The sequence below is a fragment of the Poecile atricapillus genome, chromosome 3 (assembly GCF_030490865.1).
Source record: "Poecile atricapillus isolate bPoeAtr1 chromosome 3, bPoeAtr1.hap1, whole genome shotgun sequence".
Classification (NCBI taxonomy): domain Eukaryota; kingdom Metazoa; phylum Chordata; class Aves; order Passeriformes; family Paridae; genus Poecile; species Poecile atricapillus.
This window is the reverse complement of record NC_081251.1, coordinates 41197717-41213023: the sequence shown is the minus strand read 5'-3', so window position 1 is coordinate 41213023 and position 15307 is coordinate 41197717. Positions and strand designations below refer to the sequence as shown.

The following is a 15307-nucleotide window of genomic DNA, read 5'->3' as shown; positions in this document are numbered from 1 at the left end:
GTGGACAGATCTAGGTTTGACATTTGTCATCCTGTACTGCTAAAGGGAAGAGAAAAATCTGCTTTTCCATATGCTTATGCTTTAATTTTTGCCTGCAGTTTTGTCCAGATGGCCCTGTGAACATTGTTTACTTTAAGATGCTGTCCCAGATGTTTTTGAATGCCGATGGATAAATGCAACAACTGTGGTATACTAATACACAAATTATTTCCACAATTTTGGCTTTTTTTTCCTATAATTTTTTTTTTTTCTCTTTTTAACCATCTCTTTTCCCCAGCACTACTCTGGATAGCCCTCTTCTCTGAGGGGAAAACATCTCCAGATATAATATTAAACTTCTGAGAGAGAGCAGTGCCTTTGAGTTGCAGATATTTGGAGCTCCCATTCCCATGCTGTGGTTGTTCTGGAGCTCTGTGCCTCACAGAGCCTCAGACACTGTAGCATCCCCCTTCTAAGCATGCCAGTTAAAAGGTGCTGCTTCATGTAGCCCTTAAAACAGTGCGTGTTTCAGGGTATGAGCAGCTCGCTTGTTGTTTGTTATGTTCAAAACCACTTTGTCTGCTTTTTCAAGGAGAACTCTGTCTTTCACTTTGCCCTTGTACTGTCTTAATTTTCCACCTGAGTGGAAAGGAGAGTAATTTAAAGCTGTGTAAGCACTGTTAACAAGAACATTTAAAAATGTTTTTAAACAGAAAAGCACCTCTAACTCTGTTTTGAAAAACTCTGATACAATTTGGAAGAACAGTTGCGCCTCGATGGCACTGTAGGGTGCAGGCAGACTGCGTCAGAAGCTTGTTGCCAGATACAATAGATATTTTAATGACTTCTTTTTTATTTAATTTTTTTTTTCATTTTCTAAGCAAGAAGGTATTTAGGAGTGTACATAAAAGAACCTTTTGGCATGAGAATTTCATTAACGTAAGTAGGTCTGTTAGTTAGTTCTCAAGAACACTTTAATGAGACTTCAATGTGAAACTCATTAGAACAAATACATGAATTCATATGTCAAGACAGAGATTGTAGCATCACAGTTCTTGGCATCTATTAAGTCCATAACTCGTTTACATTGACGTGCATTGTTAATCAATATTTAAGACACTGCAGATGTCAGTAATGTTCACATTTAGTCCTGCAACCATGACAATATGAAAGTTGCTAGTAGAATTCCAGGCTAAATATTGTTATCTGAAGTCTTTCCATTACCTTTAGGCTACAAGTTAATGACTGTCTAACTTTGCTGCCCCTCATCTATTTAAATAATAAGGGAAACAGGGAATTATGTGGATGTTATAGTTTTATCAATTTTTTGTTACTTGAAATTAAAACACTAGCATCGTATGTATGTGGATTGCATTAGTAATTCCTCAGGCTGTGACAAAGGGAGGTGATTTGAGGAGCAAATGTAGGGATAATGAGTCCAGTTGGGCTGTTGACAAGGCAGTTGGAATGGAACACTGTAGTTGATAAAGACTTGCAGGGTTCAGTGGTAACTTTGGGCTGCCTCCTTTCAAGTGCACCAAAAAGCAGCCTTTGGGTGGTGTTTCTGATGTGTCTAATGAACATATATCTCAGCTGTCTATTGTTAATAAACAAACTCACTTTATTATTGCTTGTGTAATTGTGGAAGTTACAGTCTTATAGGACGGTACGATTATTATGGAAGGTTTTATTTGATATATGTGATTGTTGAGGGCTTTTTTTACCCCCCAGGGCTTTATCTATTGATGCCTGTTATTTTGGGTTTTTGGTGTTTTTAAGTCTGCATATAGCAGACTATTAGTATACAGTATAGAGTATTATCAAGGTATCTTCCATATATGTTAAAGTTAATGGACATAATTATGGAAGGACTTCATTGATTAAACTATGCGGTTATGTCATTGTATTAATCTATAATTTAATTATAGGTTCATCAAAAATCATACGTCTTCGTGAAGAAAACAGTGAAACAAGTGATATACTGAAAGGAAAAAGCTCTGGTAATGGTGCATCAGTTCCAGTTAAAGGAATAAATAATTTAGGAAATACCTGCTTTTTTAATGCTGTCATGCAGGTAAGATGGAAACATACCACTTTCTCTTAACAGATTTCAGAAATACTAAATCTGTATAATTTATGGGCTTCTGAAAAGGTTTTGAGTATTACAAATCTTCATTCTGCTTTCTGAAAGTCCTTTTCAAATTCTTTTTACTTCTTGTTAGCCAAGGAATGTTTCCTGTTATAATAAAACAGAATTCCTGGATCAGTAGCAATTTGGACAGTAATGAAACAAGTGAAAATGCCAAGTGTTTTACACACTGCATATGTGTGTGGGTTGTACTGTAGCATATGGTTTTATTTGAAGTTCAGCATTATCAGTCATGACTAATGCAGGGTACCTACCATACTGCTGATGTGAATAGTGGTATTGTGTGCATAAGGTAAATGTCTGCACTATTCATTGGGGTGATTTTAAACCCCTACAATGGATGCAGTTATAAAATTACTTTTATTGATTATGGTTTTTTTCAGACTATATTCTGAAAATTCATTCAAAGGAATGAGCTATACTAATACACATCTATTGATATTTAGTGTACAACCAATCCAACATCCTCAAAAAAAACAGCAGCCTTATTGGTTTTATATTGCACCATCCTGTTGCTTATCAGCTGAGCAGAGATATCTCTATGTCTGCAGACAGGAGTGAACAAGTGAAAGAAAACTGCTACAAAGGTGTTCTGCACTGGCACACCTCACCTTTATGTGAGTGTGTTTATGGTGTTGATTACAAAACTCATCAAACAGATAATAAAACGGCAAATTGTTATCTGTCCATAGTTAGGACATCATAGAAACCTAAGTTATCTGCTGTCAGAGTTGACCAAAAATAAAGAAAAAAGGCTGAGATATATTCAGTTGGTTTCTCTCCTAAATTCAGAGAGGTAATATTCATTGTGCCAAAGCCTTTGTGCTTCATGGGGCATGATGAGAGGGACTGCAGAGTTAAAAGAGGCAAATGGTTTCTGATAATGTCCTCATCTTAAAAAAAATTAAAAAATAATGAATCTTGTTCAATGTAAATAGCAAAGTTATTTTTGAAATTATAGAAAAAGAAATAAATACAATTTTACAAACAGAGCAGTGCTTTTTTTAGTTCTCTTTCTAGTGGTCAGATCTAAACCTCAGTTACACATTATGAAGTGTATCTGGTTTGGTCTATCCCTGAATCTCAAGAAACTGTGTAATTGAACAATCAGCATGTTTCTCATGGTTTGTTGTTGTTTTTTTTCCTTAAGAACTTGGCACAGACTCACGTACTAAATGAACTGATGTATGAGATAAAGGAGAAAGGAACAAAGTTAAAAATCTGTCATACTTCAGATTCTCAATTGGTAAGTATGCACTAAGAAATACAAATTTGGGAACACGTGGGAAGAAGCCGGAGGACAGGAAGGCATTAAAGGCACACTGTTATTCTCCTGTTTCTTTCACATTTTAATTGTTAGCAGGTTTATGTTACTGATTATGTGAACTGATTTCTTTTGCAAAAAATCATTACTCAACCCTGGAGAAGGAGGAAGAATTACTTGAGTTCACATTTCGTGATACTGAAGTATCAAATAATGATAAGGAAGAGCAGCCGGTTTATTTCTATTTGCAGTTTAATTTCTTCAGTATCAACATATGATACAGAAAATAGTCTGTTTGGCTCTGGAAAGTGTCCATGAAGTATTTTATTCCAGTCCATCCCAGCCCTTCATTGATTAGGCCTGTAAAGTTTATTACATATTTCACAGGCCAGGGGATTAAAATGAGAGAAGTGAAATTTCAGTGAGGAACAAGTTTCTCGTCCTCAAGTTCCTTGCAGTCATATGGGAAAGTGTCTCCTATGGCTATTATCCAAAGAATATTCTGCTCTTCTGGTCATGTCTTAGAGACTTGGGGTTTCATCATATGTTGTTGGCAATAAAGATAATACTCCTTTCCCTCTGCTAGCTGAAGCAAACCGTATACAGAGGATTTTTTTCTTAGTTTTTTTCCTTTTTTTCTTGCTGTTTGCTGTGAGCTTTCTGGTAGCAGTGAGAGTAGAGGAATGGTATTCTGCTTCAGATACCTCTGAAATGATGATGATTTTACTGTGTTGCTGTAGGTGATGTTCATAGCTTCTTCAGGCGAGAACAGTGTGAAATTCACTGCATTGCTATCTTTATTTCCTCCAGTGGCAGTTCTGAGCAGCAACATGTTTCACAAAGTTACCCTGAGCCACAACAGAGGTCTGGAGCTTGTTTTTGCCTGAAGGCTTAGCAAGCCAGTGGGGTGTTGGCTTATGCTTGATGTGTAACTTGCACAGCCATAAGGTTGAAAGATTTTTTTTTTTTTTGTTTCATGACAGTGCTTAAAATGTAAATAAGGTCTTTGGAGTAGACTGTGTTTTCTGGTCATTGTATGCCAGTGCAAAATGAGAAGGCTGCAGTAGTCTAATTATTACTAGTGTAGAAGCCTGCAGCTTCTTGCTTGGGAAGGGGCCTTTTCCCACCTTTTGATAGTGCATATAAAGCAAATACTTTATTTCTATGTGTATCCATAGTGCTTATGTTTTGTGTTGATCTGCTTTCTGGCAAGGCACCCTCTCCAAGTGCTTATCTGGCACTTGTAATCTGTTTTTCTGAGACTCAGGTCAGCTAGTAGGGAGCACTGTGGGCACATACAAACCTTGGAGCATGTTAGGGAAAGCTGGTGGTCTGTGGTCATTGTAGCACATGGTGTGTAAGCAGTGTAGCACTATCTTCTCCTTTAAAATTGGCTTTATTGGCTCCTGACTGGATCCTTCCAGACCCAGAACATGCTGGCTGGGGTGAACATCATACCAAGACGGGCCATACAGAATGTGCCCTGTGCCTGTCTCCCAGTGCCACAGGGGGTGTGTGGGATCTTCCATCAGCTCTTGCTGTGAACCACTGCTGGTACCTTCACAGCGCCTGGTTTGTGGAAGAGTAGGGTGTGTTTCTGTGGCTGTCAAATGTGTGGGAATTTCAGTGTGTGGCTCACAGATCAGAGAAGCTGGACACTGTTCCTAAGCTTGGGTAACAGAGAGCCGCTGAGCACAATCTTACGTTGGCCTGCGGAGGTGGTCACCTGGGTTGTCTCTCCAGATGAATTTCAGTGCATGTAGGGGTAGGGTAAAGCAGGTAATAAAAAGGTTGCGTGTTTTTGTGAGAACCAGAATGGCTCATTGTCATGCCTGTTTCCAAAGCTATTGGTTACCACCAAAAATTGTTTGGTTTTGCAACTATTACTCCTTAATTTAAGAGCAGACTTATTATTTATTTCAATCAAATGGGTGACGTCAACATTTAGGAAAAAAACACCCTGGAACACTCTTAAGACTGAAAGTTACATTGCTCTTTATCACGCATCTAGTAACTTGAAAGAGGTCTTGTGTTGTTACTTTTGAAATCTGATGTGTAATTTACGTTTGTTTTTGAAGGATCCTTTGGTGGTAAACCTGTCCAGCCCAGGACCTCTGACTTCAGCAATGTTCTTGTTCCTTCACAGCATGAGGGAGGCTGGAAAAGGTCCTCTGTCTCCAAAAGTGCTGTTCAGCCAGCTTTGTCAAAAGTATGTATTGTGTCCTCAAGCTCATCTTTCACTTATTTTTTAAAATTTTAGTTTCCAGTGATGTGTTTTTAAGTGTGCAATATCTATTGTACTTTCTAAAAAAAAAACTCTTAGATTTTTACCAGGCAGTCCAGAAAACAGCTTCTTCATGTTTTAATGTTGAAGGACTCCTTGTTGCACCCCAGAGTTGTACCTGCTCTTCCTGTAATGTGTGGCTCAGTTCATAACCATGGACATGCAACAGGCTTTGAACTGAGTGTGAAGGAGCAGAAGAGGGCATGGTAAAACTGAAGAAAATAGGACTACAAAATCGAACTACCTTCCAGGTTTTGTGGTTTGTTAGCATAAAGCCATGCTAACAATATAAAATAGTGCACAAAGTAGCACAAAGTGTGTGTAGGTATTTTGTAAAAAAAAAAAAAAAAAAATTTTAAATGGGAACCTCTGCTGTGATGTCCAACCTTGGCATCAGCTCAAAATTAAAAAGGGCCTAACAAGTAAGGACTTGAAGCAGTACTGAAATGGCATATGGCTCCAGATTGTAAAGAGTTTACAAGCCCTAAAGAAACTCCTGTTTCTTGGTGTGGAAAATGTTTACAGTGGTGCTTTGTAGGTACTTTCAATTATGATGCAAACAATCTTGCTTTTTAAAACACCTGTAGAAGACCTACTTAAAAGTCAATACAAATATTTAATTATTGACTTACTAGTAACAGAACCTGTAGAAGCATAGTAACTGGAGGATGGTGTATATGATTCTCATATTTAAAAAATAATAATGTATGATAATTTATTTTATACAGTATTATTCCATGGAACTTTAAGCATTCTGCAGCACAAGAGTTAGGCGGAAAGTTGCAGCCTTCTACCATGGAGTTCCAGGGCAACCTTACTGAGCAGGAATGGATTTAAAATATGGTAGAAAGAAACAAAAGCTTTTAGAATAGAGCAAGGACAATTTATTTCTGTAAAGAAATAAGTCATTGCCTTTCCTTTATCCTTAAAATTCACCTTCAGAAATCAAATATTGTACTTTTTATATTGTACTTGTCTTCCTTTTGATTCTTATGATCTGTAAAAGGAAATGAGTGTTACCTTACAGCCTTTTTGAGTCAAACAGCAATATTCTTTGTTTAGCATTATCTACCTGGAAGAAAAATATATAGGAAGGAAAACTGTATTGTTTTCTTACTCCTCCTTGTGTTTCAAAGCTGTCTCAAAAATGTGAGTGTAAGAATTAAAGTTGGCTGAGAAATGGAAGGAAAATTATTAAATAACAATAGTAGTTTTTTCCCAGTGAGTATTAAGGATTGAAGTGAAGAAATGATGTAAAGCATGTTTTGAAGCGCACCTTAGCAAATTCATTGTGAAATAATCACAATGCAGTGCACTTCAGAGGGCATGGTAATTTTAGAAGTAACAGGTATTTTGTGTCTGCTCTATGTGGATTTGTGTAGACATCAAGCGATGTTAGTATTAAATCTCAGCTATCTAGTTCTTTTTTTGTTGTCTTTTGATCATTAAGATGTGCATACACTTAAACGGGAGCTAAAATGGCAGCATTTAAAATGTAGTCAGCAGACTTTTGCTGCTTAGCCATGAATCTGCCAGGTCCTACCACCTCTTGCCTTCATCCCTACTTCTTACTTTTGTTACTTTTATTATCTTTGCAAACACTACTTAGATACAAATCCTTTACTAGCTCTGCTATCAACAAACAACTAAAGTGTCAGCCACATCCTGTTAGTGAGAAGTTAGGTGTTATGGGGCAGTAAGGTGCTGGACAGGTATGACAGAAGGTTTTGGTCTTTGGATTGTTTTCTCGTTGTTGGTGACACAAGCAAGAAAGGGTGGGTTTCAGAAAATTCAGCAGTGTGCACTGGTAAAAGTAGGAGAATGGGAAATCTTTATCTTTGCAAACTGAATACATGTATTATTTATTAGCTTTAACAGTATGAATGCAGTGTGCTGTCATGCCATTTTTACAAAGCCTTTTTATTTTTTTTAAAGTTGACTTTCTATTTTTCATCAAAGTTGAAATGCAAGAGAGGGAAGGGCAATATTGCAGGAGTTTCAGCTAGGAAGTAGTCTGTGTTACTGCAGTGTTCTCTGTAAAACTGCTTCTTGAATGCTGCCAAGAGGTTGTGCTAATGAAGTAATCCCAGAGGCAGGCACTAGTTGTGGTCTTCATGTTGCATTAGCACAAACTCTTTTTATTCAACAAGCAAAATTCAGACGACAAGTTTCCTAAAGAGATGACAGGATGAATATGTAAAAGGAAGAACTACACTGACACAAGTATCTGGGAGAAGGACCTGGGGAAGGGCATTACTATTCTGATAGTAATGTTTTGGGTTTATATATATTACATGAAAGTTTGCTGACTCCAATTGCAACCTCTTTTTCTTCTTTTTTTTTTTTTTTTAATTAATTCTTTCCCCATCACAGCTCTTGCTGTCTCAGTGAAAGTAGAGAGTAGATCACCATACCTTTCTTCAGTAAAGAATTTATGAAGGAGATTATACAGATAGTGTCTGTGCCCTTTTCTATTCTATACTGCCTTGTTCAGCTGCAGCTGTGGCATATCCCTGAGTGGGATCCCAAAACCTGCAAGTGGATACACTTTCACTGCTCAAAAGCAGTAAGAACTGGAACAGTCATTTTCAACTGCAAACTGCTTCTTTAAGAGTCTGAGAAAATCATGGTATGAAGTTCATAATCTTGTGTATGAAAGGACATTTGTGGTGTTCTTTTTTTAAATTGAATAATAAAAGGAAAAAAATGATACCAAGTGTTAATTTTATCAAGTGGTGGAGTAGCCAGGTTGAAGAAGGGGAGAAGAAGAAAAGAAGTGGATGAGTCTTTCTATAGCAACTGTTTAGCGTCTGGTACTAATTCATCCACTGTTAATTTTGTTAGTGTTGCAGCTGTCAGATGTTTTGTGAGGACAGATTGTGAGCATAGCTACGGGGCCCTTCTGTTGGTTTTCCACTATGCTGAATATCAGGACTGCAGACTTCTGACTTATCTGGAGACTTAGTGACTAATGCAACACTGATGTATTAAGAGGACATAAATTTTATTTCCTTTATTTGTTATGATTGAATAATTTTATTGGTGGAAGAAAGCTTAGTTTTGTATAGCAAGTAAATGTTGAAGCATGTAAGGATGAGCCCAGAAAGGAGTTACAAAATTTAGCTGCTTCAAACCGCCATTAATATTAATAGAGGTATTTTATTGCTACATTACCATGCAGGAAAAAATACTTCCCCAACAAAGATTTTATTTGTGTTCACAAAATCTACATGGGTCTTCCTTCTCCAAAGACTATTCATCCTTCCTTCTCATGTGCAGAAAGCAGAACTGAAGGCAGAGGTGGGACTGGCAGAATGGAAGTCATGTGTGGTTAGGACTGTTGATATTAACAGAACAATAGTTTTGGAGGGGAAACCTGAACAATTCCATGTTTATCACTTCTGAGAGGAAATGCTAAGGAAAGCTGAGGTAATGTTATACAAGATATAGGAGATAAAGGAAACAGGATTTTTCTCATTAATTAAGGAGTCTTTTTGAGCTTTTTCTTTTGAAATAATACTGCTTAAGGAAAAATATATTCTTAGAGAAGATTTTCTGCCTACTTATTTTTCCCATTTGTCTTTTACCATTTGAGTATAATAGCAGCAGAACACACAGTTTATGTTTCCTTGACCAGTAGTTATGAATTATTTTGTGTCATTGTCATGCCTCCATGTGCCTTGCTGGTGGTGCTGTGTCACGTTGAGGAGCTCTGAGAGAGGAGATTGCAGCTTCTCTGGGCAGCGGCAGTTGAGAGATTACATGTCTGGTTTTTTCAGCAAACTTTGTAAGAGTTTTCATAATTTTAGGAACAAGTTTATGAGTGCAAAGTAGACAATTTGCATATAAAAGTGTGTGTTGGCAGCAATCATCTGCATGTGTTCTTGAGCTTTATGTTCACTTCTGCTCAGGAGGAAGACCTGTATAGCATTTTGGAGAACACACCTATTTTCAGTGTGTGGTATTGGTTAGCTGCATAAGCAGAGCTTATAGCTAAAATGAAGAAGAAAACCAGTAATTTTATTAGGTACATTGGCAGTGTATTCTCCATTTGGGTTAACCAGAATTTAGGGAGTGGTAACAAAAATAGGAAGCCTTTATGTCAACAGGGACTTGAATATTAAGAGTTTAGGCAGGAGAGAACGTGAAAAGAAGACATGACAGCAAGAGAAGACAATGAATGATAAATTATAAATTATCGGTGCTTCTTTAATTGCCCTCATAAGAGTTCAAGGAGCTGTCTATGAAGCAGAAAGGCAGTAGATATAGAGCTGGGAAAAAAAAAAAAAGAGTTTTTTAAACATTTTATAGGGCTAACCTGTGGAACTAGCTGTCAGAGCAGAGTGCTGTTGGAAGTCTCAGCAGGGCATAAAGGAAGAAAGAATAGATCTGGTGCATTGCAAGAAAGTAGAGGCATCTCATTTTCCCTTTTGGGGGAAGGTGAGATGAAATAGATGGGCCAGTACCTCCAAAGGAGAGTTTACTGCTCTCTAACCATGCCCTTGAGATAGTGCAGTAGTGCCTGGTGTTATCTTTTACTTACATGTGGAGGCAAGCCCATGTTTGGTTGGGCTCCTCCCAAGCACCTCCTACCAGGCAGAACTCTGTAGTGTAGGTACTGCATTAAAGGATTCCTGTGCATGTTGCCTTATGGAGAAAATCAAATAGCATCTTCTGTTTTCTGTTTCCAGGTGCTTATTGTTGTTTCTAGAGTTTTCCAAGGTATTTGGCTATCTTCTGCACAAAGGTAGTAATTCTTGAAAGGATGATTTGGAGAAGATTTTTAATAGAGACAGTGAAAGTATGTCAGCTCTGAGCAGTATGATTGAATTACTTTAATTGTATCTCAGTCCTGCTTTTAATGCATAGCTTAATTTCTCTCAAATGAATATAATACAGGAATTAAAACTATTCGGTTTTTTTTCCTTTGAAATACTATGTTACTATGTAGTTTTTGTTATTGCAGCATTCTAGGAAGTAGATCTTTATGAAAAGTATTTCTTTAACTGACAATCAAGCAATTACAGCTGGTCTCCAGATGAGCAACGAGAGGGTAGATAAGATGTCACAGTTGTCCTTCACCACTTATGGCCATTAGCAGGAGTTCAACCTGTTCTGTCATTATCCTGCTGACACTGTACAACAGGTTGTATCGCATTGGCACTGGCTTCCATATGTCAGCACATCTGTGAGCGGTCAACTCAACCAACCATCTCCAAGTCCCCCACTTTTGCCAAGGATATTGCTTGAAGCATATTTTCAAGGAGACGAGAGCACACATCTTTTAGTTGTCAGATTTCTGTGTATCAGCATGGATTAATTCCTTTTTCTTCTCTCATACTGGTTTATCAGTGTAGGAAGCTTCCAGTAAATGCATTGTAAGGTGTGAAATTCTCCCCTTTCTTCTTAGTGTTGCTTTTTGGTTTCCTCTTGTGGTTCCCCCCTGAAACAAATGCACTAATTTCAAATGTTTTCCACAGAAGATGAGATATTTAGGATTATATGCAACATTACATAGCATGCTTTGTACATGAATGACAGATTAAATATGTTTTAAGCAGTGTTAACAATGACATTATTTGTCAGTCCAAGTAAATGACTCAACCTTACAGGGACTCTTTACAAGTCACTTTCCCTGCCACTTCACTTTTAAAGTGGCAGCTGTTTCATTCCCATCATCCTTGTTTCCATTAAAATCAGGCATATAGATTTAGTACAGGCCCTGAGAAGCCTAAATAATCCCGTACTTGTAAATGCACTGTGTTATAATAAAATGAAGAAAACACAAAACAAACCAAAATGAAAAACTTCCATGGCTGAATTAATTTTTTCCTCTCTAATTTAAGCTTAAAAAGCTGTGTGGAACATGCAGGTAAATTATTTTACTTTGGAATATAAATTAGTAAACTAATTTTCACCTGAAATGGTTTTTGTATACTCATCAGTGGCAGGTTACACTGCAGTAACAACAAGTATGTGTGGGACTTTTCCTTATTTGCATTGAAGACTTAATTTTGTGAGGTGTCTCTGCAGTGAAGAAACCCTCCTGGAACAGTGATGGAGTTTTTGCTTGCTCCTTTGTCAAGTAATTATTAATTTTTCTTCCCTTTTATTCCTTCCCTTCCCCTTTCAGGTATCCTGCTTTTGTTACCAAAAAATAATAAAATCCCTATTAGTATCAGGATCCAGAACATATATATGTGGAAGGTTTTCTTGCTATACTGGAGCTGTTAATGTGCCTGTACTGGAGGAGATGGGCTGAACATACTCATTGATCTCACTGCCTCAGGAAAATAAGAAATTTCTCATAAATTAATGATAATACTGTGGCTTAGTAACCAGATTTCTCAGAATTGAACTGATCTTGGCATCTGGGTTTTTTCAGGTTTGTGGACATTCAGTGAGAGAAAACTGTTTTAGTGAATTGAAAAGTGAAACTGTGCATGCATGCAGCTACATATGTTATTTATTTTTTTAATGTATATTGACTGTTTTAGTGGAACCAAAATAAAGGTTCAGTGCTTTTCATAAAGTATTTGCAATTTATAGTCAAATTTGTTAGAAATAAAACATGTGATTTTAATAGAAAAAAAGATGACATTTTAGGTATATTAAGCAAAATATTTAATTTTTAAGATTATTTCAATTTTTAAATTTGAAATTAATTTTTTGAGGTTTCCTTGCTCATAAAAAAAAAAAATTAGTTTTCAAAAGAATGCTTAAAAAAGTCACCCACTCTACTGATTCCAGATTTTATAGTAAGCCTTACAGTACAGTAATATCATTAAATAATTTTTAACTCAGGATATTGTCAACTTTGTTTCAAGAACTAGATAAGAAGCGCAAATATGAAAGTATCTCACTTGTAAATGTGAACATGTTGTTTTGCATATGCAGGTCCAGATTTGCTCCACTTAATTTTAGGCACTGACCTTAGATCTCTGCGTTGTCACCTTCAATCCTTTTCCAGTTACACCCCAAGGTGCCTCCAGGGAGCAGCTCAAAGCTGAGTTCCCTGTATCACTGTCCTTCCTGTAGCCCATGTCTGCTGTGCCCTGAGTTGGCGTTTTGACACCTTGCCCAGCTTTACATTTTACTCTTGTAGGCATGTCACACATCTGGGGTCTTTTCTGATCACCTTTAATTTCTCCTCTCCATGAGCACAAACTTCTAAGGCAAATTGAGAAGCTTTAGTGTGTGAGTGGGATGGAAGCCTCACTAACCCTCGGAATCCTGAACAGCTGAAGATCTTTGCTTGGGCAAGTGAGGTCATTGTGCCGGGGAAATACCAATGTGTATTTGCAGCTCTGTGTACTGGCTAGCCACAGCATGCAATCCACAGCTCAGAGTAAAAACTGGTTCGATGTGTATTTAGTAAAATTGAGGAGCTGAGTGAGTGGTTGGTTTTTCTGGCTGCTCTGCCAGTTTGATAAAATTCCTGTTTGAGCTGTGCTAATCCAGTTGTCCCCTGTGCTAGGTTTTGGAAGGGGTGCATGCGGTCAGACCTGCGTGTGCTCACCTCAGTCTGCAGCACGGGTCACACCTGCCATTTGGTGGTATTACTGGAAATTCAGAAACCTACCTGTCTGAGTAACTTGCCCTAGGGGACCCTGCTTGTGCAGGGATGTTGGCTTAGGTGACCTCCAATGGTCTCTTCCAACTCCTTGTGATTGTGTGAAATCTCGTTTTAGTTTAAGTAGTTCAAGACTGTAATTAAAGATCTAAAGCGTAACCTGCCAAGAAAGGTATGGTTTGGCCAGTCAGTTACAGTTTAAATAGTGAATAGGGATGTGTTAATAGTAAATACTGTTCACTCATTTGAGGCTGCAAGATCTTGAAGATGCAGACTGTTTATTAGAAGCCTTCTGGCTGTGGCAAGGAGAGCACCTTAAGGATCTGTCCATATATATACTCATAGGTTTATTTTTTCTAATTTCTATGTAATCTCTCCCTGAAAAATATGATATTTGGAGTACATTTAAATGCTGTGAATACTAAAAAAAGAATTCAACAGTTCTTGAATAGTAGTGATTGATGCTACTGAATGGCTGTCTCAGAAGTGATCCAACATTACCCCTGTGCAGTTGTCTAAAAGATCACCAGTGTAAATGGGAGCATAGTCAGAAATGGATGTTTTTCCTCTTCTGGCTTCTGAGGGTGATGCAGATGCTGCTGGTGATCTAAAAGGACTGTTTATGCACATTTGAGATGTCTCCTTGATTGAGAAAAGGATGAGATAACAATCTCATAATCAAAGATAACAAGGTTATGCACTTGAAAAATCTTCTTTCTCTCTCTTCCATGACATTGAGAATCACTGATGGTATAGAAGTACTGGTTTAGTCTGTCCGGAGAGGGCTGCTAGCATGGATGAGACTCCATTGGAAAATCTGTATTTTAGTCAAGCTATACTCTGTAGAATCAAACTGCAACCTAGATTAAAGTGCAGCCTTGTTGGCGAAATTGCCTGCTGCACCAGGAGCTTCCTAAAGCCCCATGAAGTTCTGCAGGGATTGTACCTATTTATATATACCCCAGTATTCAACAAGTGTGTGTTGTTGACATTGTCTTGTTAAGAATCTCCCAAGATAATTTAAAATTCTTTACTGTTTCTTTCATAGGGCTCCTCGATTTAAGGGGTTCCAGCAGCAGGACAGCCAGGAGCTTCTTCACTATCTGTTGGATGCAATCAGGATTGAGGAGACAAAAGTAATGTCTTTGTGTATCTTTTAAAAGTGAACTAGTAGTCATTGCTTCACTGTTCTTCATGTTCCCAATGTTTTAAAGATGTAGTCAATGAAGTAGGAGTGTCTATTTTCATTATCTTGAGAAAAATAATTTTTTAAAAAAGGTATTTCATTATCTTCATGTTGAGTTAAAAGAGTTGATTGGAATCAAAGTTTCAGTTAGCAGAAGGAATAAGGTAAGTAGAAAATGACAGTTTTAGGAATCCAAGTTGTTTGCCTTTAAAAAATGGAAAAGATGGAAAAATAAGACATCTGAGACGTCAAGAAAGTAAAGGTAGGACCTCTGCATTAGCTGACAAAGTGAATTTTAAAGCTTTGGAACAAAAATTAGCAGTTCATAGCTATGGGTCTACCCATAGTTATTATATATACCCATTTTTTCTTTGCTTAAAATCTACACCCAAGTACATGAAGCAGTAGAAGCAGTGTGTTATATTGAAAACGTCCCTGTGTGATTTTTTTTATGTCTTTTCCTTCATTATTTGTGCTTCCTATTTTGACCATATCAGATTTAATCTGTCTAACTTAGTCTTGGACCCTTCTTTTCAGATGATACTTTGTGGTAAATAGCCTTTTCTAGGCCTCCTCTAAAGGAAGGGCTTAAATCTTCCGCTGACCAGAGTACTTCCTCTTCCCTTTCATTTAGTAACCTGATGAATGTCGTGATCCTGAGCTGAATTATCTCACAGATAAGATGTAAAGCTGTGTCTGAGCCTGGCTCCTGGCACTAGAGTAGAGCTGAACAAATCCCCATCCTGCCAGAATCCTAATATTTATTGGTCTTGTAAGCATTCTTGATTATAAACAGAACTGAACTGGAAGAAGAAGCAGTTAAACCTTGACACTCACACTTAGAAAATGATGTCTTGAACATGGCACACAAT

At 37.5% G+C, this 15307-nt stretch overlaps 1 protein-coding gene across 5 annotated transcripts in view; it reads left to right on the top strand.

Moving 5' to 3' along the window:
* USP45 (ubiquitin specific peptidase 45) overlaps nt 1-15307 on the top strand; it is a 55064-nt gene that overhangs the window by 21179 nt on the left and 18578 nt on the right. For all 5 annotated transcript variants that reach the window (XM_058834739.1, XM_058834738.1, XM_058834741.1 and 2 more), the window contains 4 exons: nt 1908-2053; nt 3279-3374; nt 5471-5601; nt 14298-14385. In XM_058834739.1, coding sequence (XP_058690722.1) covers nt 1908-2053; nt 3279-3374; nt 5471-5601; nt 14298-14385 — 461 coding nt within the window. The remainder of the gene's footprint in view (nt 1-1907; nt 2054-3278; nt 3375-5470; nt 5602-14297; nt 14386-15307) is intronic.